The following is a 20,614-nucleotide window of genomic DNA, read 5'->3' as shown; positions in this document are numbered from 1 at the left end:
TGCAACATGCAGTACTGTAAATTTCCACCCTCAAATACTCTCTTATTTTTATTATCTTAGTTTGACAACTTTTATGCTTTCTTCCTTCAAAGACATGGAGTACCAAACGACAGCTGAGAGGTCATACTCTATTTGGGCCACACCGAAGCATGGCTGACATCCCATATTTACAGCAGGGAAGCCAAGTCATTCTTATGATTAGCTTCCCTGGATCTATCCCCTAAATACTGCATGGGGACCATGTGATCCAAGTGGGGTAAAGGTACATACCATATAATCTAAACATAATAATGTTGACCTTTTCCAGTCTAACACTAAGTCAGATGGCTGCATCCCAAATAACCACTCGACTTCTGCTATTTATAGCAGCCTCACAAAGCCTGAAAGGCGCGATTACAAAAACAATAGTTCCAAGGTCCACAGAAGAAAAAACATCCTGCACATGAACACCCCTGCTTTACTTTAAAACGTTTTATTTACAACCGTATGGACAAATACAATCTCTACATGTACAGGAGGTTTCCATAATTAAAGGCTGCACTGTTTTGCTCATGTTTTCATCAAGTCAAATTGCAGCCCCTATTTACAGGAAGTATTTCACTCAACCCCCATAAACACATATATGCACAGAGACACACACACACAGGACCTTTGTCAAGAAAAGTGTCACAACTCATCCATGTAGCACAACCATTACCCCACTACCGCTTACATAACGCTCTCTGGCCTCACACTGACAGCAGGAAGTAGAGCGCTGGCTCTCATAGCTCCATCAAGAGGACACTGTTGATCAGCAACAGTGACACTGAGTTAAATGTACTGCTGAGTTGTGCTCCGTTTTATTGTTGTTTCAACAAAAAATACTCGCTTGGATTAAAGTGTAAGTCATTCTGGAGGCTTCATTTCATTGACACTCAGACTTTGCTTTAATTCATCAAAGCAAAAGACAGACAAAATTAAGACAACGCAGGTAATTGTGAGTGTTCTCGTTTCACAGTCCATCCACAGTTGGTTTGTCTGTATGTGTGATCTGCACACTAGTGCATAGTTACAAAGGAGACCTCAAATAGGTAACCAAGCATTCAAATACACAAAACATGAACATGATCACTACAAATACTTCATGTCTGCACACAGACACTTTTACAAACAGGCAAAATCTAAAAATTCCGTACATACATACATAGAAAGAATTAAAAACAGACGAGGCCCACAGTGAGCAGAGCTGTTGATGTCTACCACTGACAGGACAAACAGGTGATATCATGTCTTGATATGTCTTATAAATCTCCAGCTCTGACTTTGCCTTTGTTGTCCCTTTATTTCAGAGAGCATTTCTCAACATCCAGTCTCTCAGGAGTCCCAGGCAGCTCTCTAAATGAGCCTCTCCCACACAAATCAACTTTTCCTTTCTCTTCTGAGCTGCTTTTCTTCATCATTGGCAGTTCTGCCTGGATTTACAGCGACAGTCCTCTGTGTCTCACTGACTTTGGCAGACCGTGGACCCACTCTTGGCCCCTGCAGCGGCCTTCTTGCGTCTCTTGTTGAGTAGCGGGTTGCTGGAGGTGTCAAGATCTTTGATCTTCACCTGGTCGTAGTCCACACGCATGGTCGCTAAAGCGCTGGTCATCTCCTCCTGTGAGAGACAGGGCAAAGGGTCAGGTGTAACAGAGTGTGTTAGTTCAGTGACTGAAGACTACTCCAGTTATGGGCACATCTAGAAGTACTCCTTTATAGAGTCCTGTTCTTAACCAGTCTTTTTAAATGTCAAATGAGTTACACTGCTGCTGTAGGAGTTTTAAAATGATACTACTTTCACCCCTCTACATTATCAGTTCATAATGAATATCTTTAAAGCAGATTCGCTTATTCATTGTAGCCAGTGAGCTTAGCTTAGAATAAAGACTGGGATAATGGGGAGAACAGCTAGGCTTGCTCTGTCCAAAGGCAACAAATCTGGCTACCAGCAACTATAAAGCTCACTAATTAACATGTTTTAACTGGTTTGTTTAGTCTGTGCAATTCAGGAAGTTCCTGCTCCCAGCCAAGAAACAGTCCAACATATAACCTCAATAAGTTGAGATACAACAGACAAGACATAGCATGTTAATTAGTGAGCTTTAAAGGTGATGTTAGGTGGTTTTTATAACCTTTGGACAAATCCTGGCAAGCTGTTTCCAGTCTTTATGCTAAGTTAGCTAAAATACACGACTGCTGGCTTTATCCTGATATTTAACATACAGACATGAGAGTGGTATCGATCTTCTTAAACCCTTAACTCTCAGTAAGAAAACAAATAAGCATGTTTCCCAAAATGTCATTTTTTTCGTCATTTTCTATGCCTTCAGTAATTTGTAATGCAGTAAAAATCAACAAATGTTGACAAGGGTAGAGACAAAACTGTCTGGGAAACTTTTTATGATTTGCAGAAAGGTCAAGCCATTACTGGCCAAGGACAAGAGAAGCTGCAGGAAACACAGGCCTCAGACCATAAACAATTGACTAACATGTCACAAGAGCTGAGATCTCTGGAAACATGAGCCATCAACCTCTTCATCCTATGGTTCATGATTTGAGGCCAGTTGTCAGTCATGATCCATACTACCTCTGTAGAAAGAATGAGAAATCTCGTTCTTGAGAAGTGGCTGTGCAATCATCGATATTTTTACGCAATGTAGCATTGCCCGTTGCAGAACTGAGTAGAGTTGCAGTGGCGCATTGTGTGAGTATCATGTTGGAGAAATGCTCTTTTCATACCTTATCGCTTCAAACTTCCTCATTCAACTGCTGTGAAGGAATGTGTTAGTCTACCCATGATTTCTTCTCACATTTACAACCACTGAAAAAATATGCAGTTGCACAACTGAGACACTTCACCACAGTCCTGGGGAATTAACCCCACCGTGACTTGATGGGAGCAAACAGCGTTCTTGTTCTTTAAACATTTCTTTGTGTAAATGAAAAAGAGTAAGGAAGAATGGCGAAGGGACACTGAACTAACTCATGGTACAGGCTACATTGTGACCTCTGCTCCCCCTGGTGGCCATCAGGGGATTTTGTTTGCGACAACCCAAAAAAAACCCCTAAATGAATTAATTTAACTTATTAATTAGTTTCACTCTTTGAAGGGTGTAAATTGTAACTAGACAATGTTCCTTTGCTGGCTTTCATTATATTCATTAAAGGTCCAGTGTCTATTGGCAGAAATGGAATACAGTATTCCTAAGTATGCTTTCATTAGCATATAATCACATGACAACAAGAAATGTTGTGTTGTTGTTACCTTAGAATGAGCTCTTTATATCTACAGAGGGAGCTGGTCTTCCTCTACAGAGATGTGTTGTATGTGTCTACAGTAGCCCAGAACAGACAAACCAAACACTGACGCTAGAGAGCGGCATTCATGTTTTTTGGAAGTTTAACAGCTACTGTAGGTTCTCCTTCAGGCATGTAAAGGGAGGGGTGAGGCAAAGGGTATTCAGTTGGTTGCAATATGGAACCTCACCGCTAGACGCCACTAAATCCTACTCAATGGTCCTTTAAAGTGCCAGTCCACTGATTTTACACATAAAGATCAATTTACTAGTCAGTCAGAGTAGTGTGAGGAATTTCAACAGAAAGCATTATATACTGAGGGAGAGGAGTTTGACAGATAAGGGTATTTACCAGGCATGTGGGGTCTAATGAAAGAGGCTCATGAGCTGCATTATGGGAAATGGAGCATCCAGCCTTTCTGTAGCTTTCTCCATACTGGAGACTTAAAGTCAGGATACCTCAGCCTCTGTTCTACTGATGTTGACATTTTTTTTTATCTGTTGTTTTTTGCTGTTTTTTTATTTATTTTATGGCTGCATAATACTTAATAGTTGGAGTGCCCATGCAACACTGGGTGACAGTTTGTAATGTAAATGAGTGACCAGATGGGGTCAGTGTTGTTGTGCCTCTGACCTTCACATCCTCCCACATCTCTCTGTCTTCAGTAAGAACCCTGGTGGTGTGGAGCGGAGTGGAGGGAACCACCATGGACTGCTGCAGAGTGCAAACACACACACACACACACACATACAGATTAAGAAATGAGCAAAGAGACGGCGGGACAAACAGGAAGCAGTACAGGAAGTATACACTGTCTATCTGTACTCAACACACAGTTACTTACGTTGATCCAGGGGTGGTTCATAAATTGAGTGATTGTCATTCTCTCGTTAGGGTCTGTCTTCAGGAGCTGATGAATCAAATCTTTTGCTGGAAGAGCAAAGGCAATGCAAAAATTATTATATTATTAATAGCAACTCACACATGCAAATCTTATGTCTCATGAATCTTTTCCTGGTCTGAGGGACAGACTGGCCTACTTACACAGCAAATAGGATTACATGAGAGAGAAGAGTGAGACTGAGTTAAAAAAAAAATAGAAAAAGGAGAGTCGTGTACTGTCATGGAGCAGCCAGCCACACTAGCAGCCAGCTGGTGTCCAGTGACACTATGAGTGAGAAGTTTGGTAATAGTATTTGTTCTTAGTGTTGGAAGTATACAGCTCCAGGAAATACATGTCAGCGTGTGTGGGAGATGAACTGGAGTGACCTACAGAGCAGCACTACATTTACAACAAAGGCCAACAGAGACCACTGGTTAACCTAAAGTACAGTATGTTGTCTGTTAGCTGAGAGTGCACTAAGGTAAGGACACACAGCTTAAAGAGGTCCTGCAGCACAAAGAGTTTCAACCAGCTGCAGCTGAGTACTGAGGTTTTCTACATGAGAACGTCTTTGACAAGGTCCTCCAGTAAACCTGTGGAGGAAGGTTGTTTTATGGTTCCATGTTATTGACTGGGATGCTGCAAGCGTAACAACGAGACAATGTCCACACCGATGCAGGTAAATATGACAGTGCTGTTCACATGTCAGACGGGGTTCTCTAATCAATCATTTTCAGATCATTTTGTAAAAGTTCTCTTTGGTGTCCACAAGAAAAATGCCAATTATGAACCGCTTCAAAAACTTTTAGCTTTCAGCTGGAAAAAAACAAACAAAACTGTCTATTGCAACTATCATCTGGCAAAGAGTTGAACTGAGTAGACCATCTTGACTGATAGACTGGTTACTCTGCTTGTCGTCAGCAGGAAAAGTTTAGTGTTTTAACGTCTGACTCTCACATATTTTTTGGGTTGAGTGCAGTTGAAAACAATGCACATGTTGTCATAGAAACATCTTTCTGTTTGTGTCGTTAGACAGTAGCACATATGTAATAGCAATTTAATATTTATATGAAAAATCAAACTTTTCAGAAATGTGAAGTTGGAGATATAGGTTTAATATTCCATGGATGATAATAATAATAATAAAATTTATTTGTGTAGCACCTTTCATACAAGAAATGAAGCTCAAAGTGCTTTACAATAAAGAAGTTACATACACCAAGTGCTTCACTTAAAAAAACACAGAATGGACATGAATACAGGCATAGAAAATTACCATTACCACAAAATAAGATGGAGAATAAAAACAACTTGAATAATAGTAAAGTTAAAAGTAGAGAACATAGAATGCATAAAATCAAGCAAAATGCAACCTTTTAAAAGAAATGCAGCAGTGCATAAATGTGAGGCAAAGTACAAAAGTTTCAGGCTTTTATCAGAAAGTCATTGCTAGTTAAAGGCTAAAGTGAAGAGATAAGTTTTTAACAGAGCAGCTAAAACCAGACTAGTGTGTTTTCTCCTCTTGGTTCTGGTTAATAGCTGAGCTACAGAGTTTTGAATGAGCTGCAGTCTTTGTGTTTTGTTTTATTTTTATTTTTGAGGGGGCGACCAGAAAATAAAGCCTTAATATTAATATTCCATAGAAAGCAGAATTTGTTCTTGTCTGACAGTAAATGTGCCCACTCCGGAGAATGTTTTTTAAAACTTACATTTTCAAGGCTGAAAAATGGAGAGAAAAACAATTTTTTTTCAAATGTGTGACGTATCAGTGTGGACAGGGCGTGTGTGTGGGCTTTCTCACCTTCCTGTGACACCTCAGCCCACTCTGGGTTAGGGAATTCATACTGGCCCATCCTGATCCTCCTCTTCATCCCCGGAGAAATGGCCTGACCCGTGTTGGAGTAAAATGGAGGGAAGCCACACAACCTACAGAGACGAACGTGGTGGGACAGGCCGAAACTTTAAAACCATGAAAAGATTCACCGACACTTTGTTTGAAGGTATCTATAGACAGAATGCATCACACATCTGTGGTGACATCCACCCAACCCCACACCAGTACTCACAAGATGTACATGATGACGCCCAGAGACCACATGTCACATGACTTGTCATATTTCTCTGGGCCCAAAACCTCAGGAGCTCATCATTGACAAAACACAAACACACAGAAATAGATAAGAATTCTAAATGGAGATCAGTAGCAAAAAATGGCAACTAGGATATTGTTTTTCATATTCAGTGAATGTATAAGCAGTTCATCTGTCTGGAAATAACATAAGGCAACTTACCCACATAGTACGGTGTGTAACAGGGGGTCTGTAGAGAGTTGTGTAGCGTGGTCTCCTTAGCAAAGCCAAAGTCTGTCAATTTGAGGACCCCATTTCTTTCTTTAGAGGTGTACAGCAGGTTCTCTGGCTAGTTAGGAGGCAGAGGAAGAAGAAAAAATATGTGACAAGAGTTATTTCAATGACCCACAACTGATTATATTCTTCACCATCTGGGTGGTGATAGTCATCTCTCTGCACCTTGATATCTCTGTGCGCGATGTTAACGTTGTGGAGATAGTCAATGGCCGTGCCGATGTCCCTCATGATCTCAGAAGCCTCTGGGAGGAAAAGAGAAAACACACTCTCTCAAACCAGAAGCAATTTCAGTGTCACATATCATGTTTTCTGTCCAATGTAATCCAAGATGTCTGCCCCAAATCACTCTCCTCTGGGAATAATGGTTCATTCATGTATAAAACAGTCATTCATCTATCAGTGCTCACCTTTCTCAGTGAAGGCCTGGTCTCCTCGAGCCTGGATTCGACTGAACAGCTCTCCACCCTCCATGCTGGAGACACACACACACACACACACACACACACACACACACACACACACACACACACACACACACTTTACAAAATGCACAGATAGACTCTCCAGGATAACTTCAAGGATGCAGAAATAACATTTTGCAATAGTAATAATAATAATAATAATGTTTTCCACATTTGAGTTGAAGTAATTTCTACTTGTGTCAGGCAGTGCAGTGAAGATACTGTGAAACAACAATGATTAGTGGGGAATCAGGGCTGTAACTAATAAATAAATGTACTTTTAGACATCTGCATTTGCACAAAGCAACACAGTTACAGAATAATTCAGGTAAACTCCATAGGTGCAAAGTAGACTGCAAAAAAATGAAAGTCAAAGGCTAATATAACCAAAGACATGACATGATAATGCCCATTCAAAATGGCAGTTCACAACAATAAATCACTACCACTTTAAGTTTGACAAACTGATATATTTCCTGTTTTCTACATTCATCTGCACTATGTTTAACACTGTGACCCCAGGGGTGCATTTCAGTGGAACTCTGTTGAAATATTTTTAAGCTCAAAACACTGCGGTCCTCCACCTGTTTCTCGCAAAAGAGAAATGGTGTGTGAAATTCTAAAAATACTGAGTGAAAGTGTTCTTCGGTAAAACGGGGAAGAAAACTGGATCAAAGACGGAAGAAGGGAAAAGAACCAAAATGTTCTTGTTGAGAAGAAGCGACTGGGTTTCTGTGAAATGAGCCTCCATTTCGCTATTTTGAAAAACACAAACTGACATTTTGTACCTGAGACCTTTGACCTAATTCTTCAAAAGTTCAGGCACTCACAAAAAAAAACGTTTCAGAATGAGCTTCCCACTCTCCACTTTCACAACGGCACATGAAACATCTGCCACTCATGCCTGAAACTCTCCCTTCCAGTCCTCAGAAAAATGTATTTGTGCTTGTTTGTGACGTGGAGATGAGTGTAAGTGTGTTAAGTAAGAGGGTACTTTTTGTGGTGTGTGAGCACACAGATGAACAGATAGCTGCCGGAGAAATGTGAGTGTGTGCTGAGCTGACAGCAGTGGGCTGTACTGCTCTCCTCTTCTGACCCTCGCTCATACAGGAAGCAGCTCGCAGCAGTGAGAGATTACTGAGCGCGCGCACACACACACACACGCAAGGTCAACATCATACAGGACCACACAAACACTTGCTGTATCAATAAATGTGACGATGAGAGCCTGTTAGTCACTGTTTCAAATTCTCTTGAACAGATGATTGTGTCATTTCTCTGCTGTCACACTCTGTGGTTTCTTCTTTTGCCCAGAGGGCAATAAAAAGTACAAAGCTCACTACGTGTATGCACATCAAAGCACCCACCCAATGTTTTATCACTGTCATTGGAGTCACTCAAAGTATTACTGAGGACGGTTTGTTGTGACGTGAAGCCCGGATGGAATTCTGCCTCTCAGGCCCTCGGGCAAACAAAGCTTATGCTCTGACACTGCAGACACACACACACACACGGCTCTATTTTGTGTGAAAATATATGAGCATATAGGGAGAATTAATTTCCTCTATCATCTTCAGGAGAACAGCTTGAGCTGAGCTCTTAATTATGAGATTTATTTTGTTATCCCGTAGCCTTCTCAACATGGCGTAAAAGAACAAATGTTATGAGTTGATGTATTTATAGAGAAACTAATATGGCTCACATAAATCTACTGAATCTACTACTGAAGCAACAGCTTGAGCTCTACACAAATATTATGATTGCGTGACGATTTGTGGAGATGACACTATCCGGAAAGAAACACGTGGTGTTACAGGTTTTTCTTCACTGCAGAGCTTGTGTTCTATGGAAAATTCCAGTGGACACTTGTGGAAACTGAGCAGAGCGACTGTAACTTCCCGTTTTCTGTTCAACTGTTGACATTAGTTCAAAACAGGCTTGTTAGATAAATCCACATCGTCCTTTTGTAAATCTGTGCTCCTACGCAGAGCTGCCACTTTTGAGTCACTGCAGAGTCACTGTAAGCTCTCTTGAAAGCCTGATGATAAAATACCAGGACACATCACTCTCTAATGGAAATCATTTTTCTACTTATTGTCAACTTTTCATTTTCACTTCAACAAGTTATTTATTATTATTATTGATCAGAGAATTAAATCCTTCATTTTATTTAATTAATAAATTAGAAACCAAATACACGAACAGGAAATAGAAGGCTGTGGTGTGAAGTATTCAGACATGTCAGAGAGTGTGATAGGATGAGTACAGTGGTGACATGTGAATCCTACCACTCCATGATGATGAGCAGGCACTTCTTCCCGTGATGCATGTTCTCGTATAGGCTGAGGATGCGAACAATATACGGTCCCCCTGATACTCGCCAGTGGAGCTCCACCTCTCGTCTCGCTTTGGGGCTGTCGTAGAGAATCTGAGAGGCACACCCAGAGACAGCGATGAATACAAAATGTATTAGTGATGCATAGAAAATTAATTTGCAGTGTATGACCGGACTAATGAACTCAATACATTCATTTATTTTGCTAAATCCATGCTGGTTCAACATTTTTGATATTGATCTATTGATTTTTGATCAACAGAAACCTATGGTGAAACCTGATTCCAGTTTCACCATAGAGAGGATTTGGTGCTTTTCTCTGTTTTATACCATTGTAAATTCAGTGTCTTTGGGTTTTGGGCTGTTGGTTGAACAGAACTAACACTATGAAGATGTCACTTTGGGCCTCAGCCTTCATTTTTAAAATATTTTACAGTATAAACAACTGATGGTTTGGTTAGTTTAGTTGCAGCACTGATCAAACAAAATCCTTAATTATACCGCAATGATAATGTCAGCCACATCACCAAGACCTACACAGCTTCTAAGATCTCTCAAATCTACATGTCCATGTCAGATATTACGCTCATCTGGTCAACAACAACAATAATGGTTTAATAACGACATTTTTTGCCTTAGTTGGTGAAAAGTGACCCTTCAATAGTTTAGAGCCAGTAAGAAAGCGAGAGAGAAAAACTTACAGTGATAAAGGACAATAAGACAATCATTGACTACCTTCACTGATCCACTACGTGAGAGCCGAAGACACCTACACAGTCCTTAAGGCACCCTGATCACACGATAGGATGTGTGTTTGACATAAGCACACACACGCACACACAGAGCAGGTGGCGGACCTTGACATAGCACACATCTTCAGTCAGGGTGTATTTTTGGATATGACAGTGATGGAGTGATCTGCTGTTCACAAGGCCGGCCTGGCGACAGACCAAGTCTGAAGAACATAACACACAGACAGGCTGACTCACTGACGTATGACAGACAGACAGACAGACGGACGCACACACACACACACACACACACACCAAACCTGTGCTCTCCAAAAATGTGAAAAGAATATTAATAAAACTTCAAATTCAATTCTATGGGTCAAAATTAAATAATTTCACATTTATTGGAAGCTGCAAATGTCAGAGCTGCTTACAACGTTGTCTTTTAGCTCGCTAATGTCAAAGAGGAAGTGAGGGCCGAGGGTTTCAAGCAGCAGCAGGGTGTTGAAAGTGGAAGTTAAGGGTTTCCGGTGACTTATTTGTGTCATCTACTACTACATGTGTCCCACTTTGTAAAGCAAAGTCATGGGCAGGTTTCTTTCCGCTGTGTCATTTATAGTTTTATGAGTTTAATCAGAGCAGACGGCTTTAATGCTGCTGCTTTAATTTCCTGAAATGAACCAGAATTGGCAACAATAAAAGAGGATTGTGTGGATTAAATACACATCTAAAACACTGAGAGGAGACCGAGAGATGACTGAGAGAATGAGACAGACAGTTAATCTTCTGATGGACTCTTTTCTCACGTCAAGGGACTTTATAGAGACTGAACACACGCTTGTTCCTGATCCTGGCCTAAGCCAATCAGCCACATCCTCACAGTCCTCTAAACCAACCTCTGTCCATAGAGACTGTAACACACACTGCAACACACACCTCTAGCTGATAATGCCAGCAGAGTGTAATGGCACACACACACACAGTCATAATGGCTGTCAGAGCACTGGACTGTATGTCTTGATAAAAAGGTGGGTTTATCTTTACAACTTCTACCAATAAAGCACTGCTCATAAAGTCGATATCAAAGTGGCCTGAGAAGTGGTATACAGTTAATCAATAAATGTCAGTATACACAATTTGTGTGTATATAGTGTGTATATATATGTGTATATATATATATATATATGTGTGTGTGTGTGTGTGTGTATATATACGTATATATATATACGTATACGTATATATGTGTGTATATATATATATATAGGCCACTTTGATATCGACTTTATGAGCAGTGCTTTATTGGTAGAAGTTGTATAAGTTATATATAGTATATATATATATATGTATGTGTATATATATATATGTATATATATACATACATATATATGTATGTGTATATATATATATATATATATATATATATATATATATATATATATATATATATATATACATATATATATAATTATCACCGCTTTTAGGAAACACTAAGAGTCCACAGTCAGACTAGCAGCTCTGTGAGGCTGTACTTAGGCACAGTGGCGCTTTGAGTTAAATGCTAACACTAGCATGGCAACAAGCTCACAGTGACAATGCTAACATGCTGATGTTGGTTTAGTATGTTTGCATACTAACATTTGCTAATAAGCCCTAAACGTACAGCTGAGGCTGTAAAAATCAGTAGGATTCAGATGCACTGCAGGATAGACAGCATGGCTAAAATGACAAGAAATAAGGATGAATTTCTACTAATTCCTGTAAATATTTTTGTCATATTACAATGCAATTTGAAAAACTTTAAATGAATACATTATGTCAATAACAAAAACTCACCCAACATACTCAATACACTCCAGACTAAAGTCTTTTCATGACATCAGGGCTGAACTGCAGTGTACTTTACACAAAACCTTGTGGGTAAAATCCCCAGTGAATGTCCCCACTGGGGAACAATAGTTTCTCTTGTTGTATGAACTAAGCAGACAGCAGGAGTGATCGACACCAACACATCCAGCTCCTTTGTATACTACAAAGATCCTCTACCACAAAGGGTCTCCTGTTGCATTCACTCAATACGACATATTGGACTGTAGCGTCTCCTCTATGCTATAGTCTAAGCAGATAATGAGCATGAATTGCACAACAAGCATCTGAAGCCCGAGAGTCAGTGTAGTCTTATAAGCCCAAACCTCTCAGACTGATTAACTTGTTTAAGAGCACCGGCTGCCTGGAGCGAGCCTGCATAAGCTCCGAATGCAGTTTTCAGCAGTGTCTGACCAAACCATGACAGTTTCTCGACACTCTCTCTGGATCCTAGAGGAATCCCAGATGTGCCACCAGCTTGCAAAAGGCTGACCACAAAGGGGAGCAAACACAAAGACTTTGACCATGAATGGAAGCCTGTACGCAGACCTGCAGCTTGCACCGCTTTGCACATGCTAAGCTGAACGGCGCATCACACGCTAAAATGGAACAATCACTAAAGGACTGCCATGCACCACAGCGATCTCCCAGGTCCCTCTCCTCCCAGGAGTCACACAAATCCAAATTAAAAGAATCCTGATGACTGTAACTGCATTACATTGAAAGGATGGCACTCCTCCAGCTCCAGCTGCAAAGTGGATTAAACCTATACCCATCCATTATGCTGCACGCTTAGAGCAACACTTAATTAAAAAGCCAGTGAGCTGGTCAACTCTCCTCGCTGCCCTCCACATCAAACACTCTCCATTATTTCCTAATGCCTTCAATCTGCCTTCAGATTAACACAATACAGCGGCAGTCGTAAATTAGCTCAAATGGCAACAAAGTAGGATAAAAACACGTATCAGGTTCACTCAAAAAGAGTGTCCCTTGGTCCAGGACAATGCAAAGCAGCACAAATCCCAGTAAGGCATATTGTGATGCCATAAGTGTTTCCTTTATCATCTCTCAAACCTTTTAACAGGGTCTTCAGAGAGCAAAATGGGTTTCAGACGCTGAGAGTGGCCGATTTGAGGTGCGCTCTCTAAGACGGGGGTCACCCTGACCTGCTCTTAGCGTTCTCTGCTGGAAGCTGAACTCTGTCAGGCTGCAGGTGATGCTGTTAAGGATGCTGTCAGCAGTCACATGACTACACAGAAAAACATGTCCCCATTTCAACATGCCAATTTACAGCCAACAAAAAGTTTCTAATGTAAAACACTCTTGTGCTGTGGTACCATGTAAACAGATCAGTGTTTTCTTACAAATTCTGCTTTTTTAAATCACCTCTGACATAAAAAAAAAAGAAAATCTCCCATTGAATACATCAAATAGCCTGAAGATTTTTTCAGCAACGTAGAGTTCACTTCACATCATTCTCCCTGCTCTCTTTCTTTAATTTCCAAGCAGCGATTGTGTTCTTCTATCTTCAGTCTGACATGACGCTATCAAGCATCCTATCCCTTTTGGCCCTTCATCTTTTGTTTTTGTGACTTCCTATTTTCTGCCAGTTTATCTGTCTTCCCCATCTCTCTTTCTATCCCAGGGCCCGGGTCTACAGTTCTGCCTGTGACACTGCTGCTGCCTGCTTTGGCAGCTCAGATCCAGATGGATTACTGTAAGCCAGTAAATCTCTCTGAGTCTGCGGCCCAGTGGTGACAGGTGACAGCCCGACGACCCGTGCTTGTGTGTATCTACACATGTAGGAAGGCCTGCCCACTGAAGTTTCCACTGCTGCCTAGGAAAAGGTGTCATTGTCAAAATCCATGTGCCTCTATGAAGCAGCGTGGCATGTGCTGCATATGGCCGGGTGACCGCGCCCCCCATCTGATCCAGAGATAGGCCGAGGTTCCACGAAACACTGCGCCATGATCACATTCAGCCTGTCCATGTGAAGAGTGTGAGCTCTACATGTACAGTACATGTCAAACCCAATGTGAGCGGCAGGTACAGACACGACATGCAAAAGCATAGCTTAGACATGTATGTACACCAGTTACATTCTTCCTATTACATGCTTCAGTGTTGTCCTGTTTGTCTGCGACAGGAATCTAAACTCAATAAAGGTCAAAGTTTTGGAATCTTAACAACAGGCTAACAAGAGAACCTACGTTATTCTTAGAACAAACAGGCCAAACATGTTTCCACATCAAGATGTATCAAGATGGCACTCATGACCTCGCAAACAAAACCAATTGGATTTTCAGACAAGTATTGATATTTCATTCTGGTATATAACAATTGTTTGCATTTAAATGATCAATTCATGGTCTAAATCTAAACAGATGAGTAGATTCACCACCAGAATAAAAAAAATGAACAGTTAAATTGATTAACAGGTGTGAACACTGGACGGTAACTGAAATCCAGACACTTTCAAAATGTCTAGTATCAAACTTAAGCTTGTAAACAAAGTAAGACAGGTGTTTTCCCAATTATATCATGCGGTGGAAAATGCTTCTAAGTCTTCAGTTATGCTGTAAATTGATTAATCTTGACTGTTGTAGTTAAAAGTAGTGACTGAGCTAACTGAGTGTTACTCATGAGGTGTGGAAAATGAGCTCAGGGGTCTACCCTCCATTGTTAATGACATACTCATCAATGTCAGGTGACTTCAGTACCTTCAGTGCGCACTTCTCTCCAGTCTTCTTGTTGAAGCACTGCATGACTTTGCCATTGATGCCTAAGCCCAGAACCTGACTGGAGATCTTATAATCGTCCGTCACCGCGTTGCGCTTTATCTCCAGTTTGGGATAGACGGGCAGCGGGAAGTGTGTGGACTCGCCGTCAGCAGTGGGGTCAGCGGGCTGCCGTTTCTGGTCATCAGTCGGGGAGTCCGGCTCTGGCTCAGCCTTTGGCGCTCGCAGCGGTTCCTCCTTTTCGTTTCCATTTTGTAGCATGTTCACACCGGCTTGTTGACAGCAGCGGTACGCGGCGGAACAAGGAAGCGTGAGTAATTAACCAGAGTAATGCGACGACTCGTCCACTGCGTCCGGCTCAGAGGAATCCTGGAGCACCGCTGGCGCGTCTGATCGCCCTGCGCACCGCAGCCGCCGCGAGGAGTCCACACAGTTATCCCACTGTGTCTACAGTATGGCTTCTACAGCTAGTGGTATTTGTTTCAACTACACGACAGTGATTTTTTCTCACTCAACTTAAATACCCGTCTATTAAAAAAATAAAAAATCACCCGGTGAAATCTGCCTCTTTAGAGAAATCAAGATGTATGAGAGGACCTGAGTGTCTCAAACATCTAATTCCAACCAGAGGCGTCTTTAACACAGCAGTGGTGAGGATATTCCGCCGGTCCTGGTGATCTCAGGCTCCCGTTGATCTGAAGTGCTTCGGCTGTGCTCACATGGCCCGTCACTGTTTGTTTAAGCACCACCCTCCTACAGTTAAGTCATATTTCTCAACTCGCACGATGTGACCGCCTTAAAGGAGCGGGACGTGTAATCAGTTCAGTATTCAGTGATCAGGGATGGGAAAGACGCTGGCTGATGGCTTATCAAAGTAAATGAAGAGAGAAGAATGAGAGCAAAATTTACATTCAAAACCACTGGAGCAGGAATCATAGTTCTAATGTTCTTATATATAGTTTTACACTAATATGGCATTGTGAATTCTGTTTATTGACCAGAATAAAGGAGAGTTTCAATGGACTTCCCTTCTGTAAAGGCCCACAGCTGTGGGCTGTAAAACAGGTACAGTACAAAGACAGGTGTTGCTTCTTGTGTATGAAAAAGTGTGTGTCTGCATTTAGTAGTCCAGTGCACAGATGAGGGCGACTCCCTGTTTGATCCAGTGCCTCTGACTGTGATCTGTGGGCAGCTCCACAGCAATCACATAGTTGGTGGAATGACCGGTTGTAGACAGAGTCCCTACAAAAGCACACAAAACGGTTCAGTGACATGAAGACATTTGTTTGTATTTTTCCATCCCGGCACTGTGTTTCTGAGGAATCGAACATGCCAGCACAAGGTGTTGGCTATGTGCTGTGGGTGGAAAATACAGAGCTGCACTTTCAGACGCTTCGTGAAACAGGACACTAACTGGAGTCTATTTTGGGTGAGTAATAAAACCGCTGAAAGGAGATGCACACAAACACTCAAGCAAGCAGCCACACACCAAGTCACACTGAAAAACAGGGTTAATAACACTGAGCAGAAGTTTCCGTTCATCCATTTCCTTGACTTAAAAATAATTTCATATTCATTTCCAAATAGCATATAATGTTAGTTTTAAGATAGATGAATCTTGTCAGACTCTGTGCACTAACCAGCACGTGTGAGGGTCTTGTAGATGGGACAGACGTAGACCCCAGAGGTCGGAGGTTTGCGGTTGGGTTTGGGGATCAGCCAGATGACGGCCATTTCTGTGTAGAGTTCCTTGGGCCTGGACTCTGTGAGTTGACCTGCCTCGTTATCCCAGCGAGCCCCCTCCAGAAATAGACCGTGGATGTAGCAGCCCACGTTTGGTTTCTCTGTTATCTGTGACACGGAATTCACTATTACCTGAAGGGGGTTAGAGGGAAAACAAATAATGATCATCGGTATAAAACATTAAATATAAATCAAATCAATCTAACAAGAATTGACGTTGCATGTTGATATTCATGCACGGTTATTATAGAGTAGGTAATATGTAGTGCTGACAAAAATAAATCAGCATGTGTACAGCTCGGGAGGCAGAATGACACAGACTGTCAGGCTTACTGTCTGACCTCAAAGTCAAATCCAATTGTGTCGATGGAGGTGCCGGAGCGACGGGCATAATTTTGGAGGGTTCCAGTGAGGAAAGCCTGGGGAAAAAAGAAGCCGCTAATCCAGAAGACAGGTGGAATGCCATTACAGATCCATCTCTGCAGAAACTTTATCCTCTGAAGCAGGTCTGACACCCAGGAGGCCAGAGGCTTCAGAGAGGGGTAGGCCTGGTGGGATCAATCAAAGAGTTAGGTATTCCTCGAAAGTAGAGCCTGGAATTATTAGAGCAGCGCAGAAATGTCACTAAAGTTCATCTGATGTCTTGTCCTCTGAATCACTCCCAAATGTCCGAGTCTCACCTCCAACTGAATACAATAACACACACAGATGGATGTCATAATATTAGCTCAGTTCAAGGCACACCGGATATTCTGTCATGTGACATTTTGGGTTTCAGTGACCTTAAAACAGCTCTCTAAAAGATGAAGGATTGTGTTTATCTTGTGGCTTAGTGTGTGTGGGTCAAGGTTTCTCCTTAAAATGATACAGGCTGAACCACCGGCCTACAGAACTGCTGAATGTGTTGTACATAAATATAAGGAGGTACATGTTTAAAATGGGTTAGGGTTAGATTCAGAAGAGAATGCATTCATGTAAATACTGAATTAATTTTGTGATGAATCCCTTAGTGGCTTGTATTCAACATGATATGTTTTACAGTGGTTATACTGGGATCCACAAGAGAATCAGAAGAAGAATAACTGCTGAGTGCATCTTGCCTTGGCATTCCACATATCAGGCACCACATTGTTGAACAGGCTGTTGGCCATAAGCTCCAGCTCTGATGACATCACCACCAAACCCTTTAGAGCTTTTACAATATCACTGAGACTCTGAGAGATGACTGCAAGCAACTTGTTATATCTGAAAAACAGGAGATACAAAGACCAATTACAGAAGTGTTAATGATTTAAACTGACGATACCCGATTGAGCACTACCATGATTATAGTCCTTCTTGTATCCTATTGAACTATTACATGAACATGTGCATCACTCGTGTAACGACGCTGACAAATACATAACAATTCTAAGTCATAAAGGGAAGTAGAGATGAACAATGGGGTACAAACTTGGGGTTCCAAAACAATGTAATTAGTAAAATAATTTTCCATTAGCCAAGGGACAAACTGTATACAAGATCAAAATACTAATAAAATAATAATAATAATAATTTACAGACTCACAAACTAACAAAGAAACAAATGCTGGCCACATGGTTATAACACAAAGACATCAACACTTAGCAGAAGAAATAAGAAAATCTTTTACTACCCCATAGTATAAAAGGGAAATAATATATTTTCAAGAGGCTGATAGGACTGTTGACAGCAAAACAATATCAGGTTCTGAAACTTCTGGCTTCCCAACCTCACTCAGGAAACGTTACTGATATCACAAGCTACAGCAGCTCACACACAACCGACAAAGAAGTCGTTATTACTGTGAGACTACAAAGCCATATAATTATGGTTACTGGCTGTGACTTTTGAAGGGTACATTTTCAGCTACTGGTCTCAAATAGAAATATTACATTACTGGTTACACATTTTATTTTTTTTTACGGTATCTTTACCACAAAGTGAGGCAAACTAAATATTGTCAAATATACTTTCAGTGCAGCACAGATGGCACTTTTTCTCTCTGATCTCAAAGCATTACCAAACTGTAGACATTTTTTCTCCTGTTGGATGAGCACTTTCTGTAAATATTTTGAAAGAACTGCTAATTTAAGTAAAAAGCTTAAGGATGGCCTCATTTGCTGATATGAGTAGTTGGGAGTCATCCAAGTAACGTGTTATTATATCAAGGAGACCTGCAGTGTGATTTGTGATGTTATCTTATGGTACTTCCTGTTAGGTTACCTGATGACCTCCTGGATGAGCACTGTGTTCATGGACTCTTCATAGAGCACTGGGTACTTTTCCATCACCTCCTGGACACTGAAAGGTGGGGGAATCTTTTCAACGATGCCTGCCACTATCTCCTCCACTATCTATGATACAGAGAGAGGCACATCTCCCATGAAATATAACACATCTCAGCCAAAGCGTGCATTTACAAAAGATATTGAATCCAACTCTTCACATATCACAACCAAATTCCTGACATGCTACTCAATATATCTCAGTCATACTATAGTATGATGCAAATAGTAAAAGATCAGAGTAAAGAAAAACATTCGATATTTGTACCTCCTCCAGAGTTTTGCCCCCTGCAGATGCAGCTTGAGGCTGGAGACGAACCACGGCTCCCAGCAGGGCGAAGGTCTCATTCTGGGCAAAGCTGATGTTAGCGTTGTCATGGAGACCAAAAATCTCAGGTGTATCATTGATGGGCAAACCACGAATGTATGCCAAGTAACCCTAAGGTCAGAATTGCCATGACAACAGGTTACTGGCTGACACCAACTGTCATCTATTAGTTTGATAGTCAGCAGCACAGTTGATGTGTTTTGATGTATATGTGACATTTTGCAGACCGTAGTATACAGTATACTGTATGCAAAATCATGGATCATAGATGACAGTCTTGCAATGTATAACCTATTGGAGAATTGCCATTACACACAGTGAGCTACCCTGTGTTTCCCAACCCCAGAAAATATTATGCAGTTTTGAGCTATTCTAACTGATGCAGACAAAGGTTAAGACTAATACATAACTTCTATCATGATCTTTTGAATGCCCCTGCATTTATCTAACCTTGATATCCAGATTTGTGTCTATCTGCCGGTAGACTCCAGACGAAGAGTAAACATGATCATCAATAAGCACAGCGGGACAGTAGAAATCCTCCAGCACACTGAGCAGACATCGTCTGTCCCAATCATCTGTCACGCGGCCACCATAATTTATCTCCCCTGCAGTATATTTAAGCACCTGGACAGGTGGAGGACAAAACAGACAGACAGATGAACATGCTCAAACACACACATGTACATGCGCGCGCACACACACACACACACACACTGGCTGAGAGCAAAACCTCTGTTTTTTCCTAAAGGGCATGTAATTCTGTACACTTAAACTTCAACTATACACAGTACACAATACAATACAAAAGTGTAAGCAATGGTCATGTGTAATGCATGACAGGTTAGACTAAGAGGACAGGATTGGAATGATAACAAAAAACCAGAGAGAGGAGAAAAGGACAGCAAGAGACAGACAAAACAATAGAGAAAATGAAGATGCCAGTGATGTGGCTTTGGAAGTAAGGTCTTAACAGGTAGTTAAATAGAGACAGAGGCTTTCTGTGACCCACCTTGTATGGAATGTCCTGGTACTCATCCAGGAACATTTTGAGTTGGCTGATGCAGATGTTCAGGTCCCCGTCAGTGAACTCGTAGGGAATATTAAAGCCCAGTGGACCAAACTTCCTTCGCTCCAGAGCAATTCCATGGAAGAGACACAGAGACAGGAGCAAAGACTTGAAGTGCGTTGTCTGAGGAGAGGAATAAGTTGTAGTTAATACTATATACTTGATATTCTCAATAACAAAGCTGATCCAAAAAGGGAGGTTTCTAATCAAAAGTATAAGAAGGTAAACATAATATGCAGGATGGGGATGAAGATGAGGAGACCTTATTGGAAGATGAGATAAAATCATTGGTGAGCCTCAGGTAGGTTTTCTGTAGATTGGCCTTGATTCCCCTTGGAGGCTCAATGGTCATCTTTGACCCATTTTGGAGAATGAACACTGGGAACTTGTTGCTGGGAAGACTTGTGAGCCATAAACGGAAGTCCTTGTGCACCTGTTTGGGGGTTGTGGGACATGGGTTGCCAGTGGACAGTAA

The 20,614-nt window shown here is 41.4% G+C and overlaps 2 protein-coding genes across 2 annotated transcripts in view; both read right to left on the bottom strand.

The window, feature by feature from the left end:
- Positions 1 to 440: 440 nt before the first annotated feature.
- mapkapk3 (MAPK activated protein kinase 3) lies at positions 441 to 15,406 on the bottom strand. Its single transcript, XM_041957772.1, has 10 exons — positions 14,675 to 15,406; positions 9,314 to 9,453; positions 6,972 to 7,036; positions 6,727 to 6,806; positions 6,490 to 6,616; positions 6,265 to 6,340; positions 6,000 to 6,124; positions 4,160 to 4,245; positions 3,949 to 4,029; positions 441 to 1,636 (listed from the first exon to the last, which is right to left on the bottom strand). The coding sequence occupies exons 1-10, from the start codon at positions 14,951 to 14,953 to the stop codon at positions 1,481 to 1,483; spliced, it is 1,215 nt and encodes a 404-aa protein (XP_041813706.1). The 5' UTR covers positions 14,954 to 15,406; the 3' UTR covers positions 441 to 1,480.
- Positions 15,407 to 15,812: 406 nt separating this feature from the next.
- Positions 15,813 to 20,614, bottom strand: part of dnah1 (dynein, axonemal, heavy chain 1) — a 31,546-nt gene continuing 26,744 nt past the window's right edge. Inside the window, exons 71-79 of the mRNA XM_041944978.1 lie at positions 20,402 to 20,572; positions 20,083 to 20,262; positions 19,521 to 19,697; positions 19,011 to 19,181; positions 18,681 to 18,811; positions 17,536 to 17,680; positions 16,777 to 16,983; positions 16,333 to 16,567; positions 15,813 to 15,934 (exon numbers count right to left, since the gene is read on the bottom strand). Coding sequence (XP_041800912.1) covers positions 15,813 to 15,934; positions 16,333 to 16,567; positions 16,777 to 16,983; positions 17,536 to 17,680; positions 18,681 to 18,811; positions 19,011 to 19,181; positions 19,521 to 19,697; positions 20,083 to 20,262; positions 20,402 to 20,572 — 1,539 coding nt within the window. The remainder of the gene's footprint in view (positions 15,935 to 16,332; positions 16,568 to 16,776; positions 16,984 to 17,535; positions 17,681 to 18,680; positions 18,812 to 19,010; positions 19,182 to 19,520; positions 19,698 to 20,082; positions 20,263 to 20,401; positions 20,573 to 20,614) is intronic.

This window comes from Chelmon rostratus, chromosome 2, assembly GCF_017976325.1.
Source record: "Chelmon rostratus isolate fCheRos1 chromosome 2, fCheRos1.pri, whole genome shotgun sequence".
Taxonomy (NCBI): domain Eukaryota; kingdom Metazoa; phylum Chordata; class Actinopteri; order Chaetodontiformes; family Chaetodontidae; genus Chelmon; species Chelmon rostratus.
Note: the sequence above shows the minus strand (reverse complement) of the source record. Positions and strands in the feature narration are given on the sequence as shown.

What these genes read in the sequence shown, in the direction of transcription:
- mapkapk3 (XM_041957772.1), bottom strand. Translation starts at nt 14,953, where the DNA reads ATGCTACAAAATGGAAACGAAAAGGAGGAACCGCTGCGAGCGCCAAAG. An exon ending in CCAGGCCTTCACTGAGAAAG is followed by an intron (nt 6,807 to 6,971) that starts GTGAGCACTGAT and finishes TTTTCCTCCCAG; the next exon opens with AGGCTTCTGAGATCATGAGG. An exon ending in TGAACCACCCCTGGATCAAC is followed by an intron (nt 4,030 to 4,159) that starts GTAAGTAACTGT and finishes TGCACTCTGCAG; the next exon opens with CAGTCCATGGTGGTTCCCTC.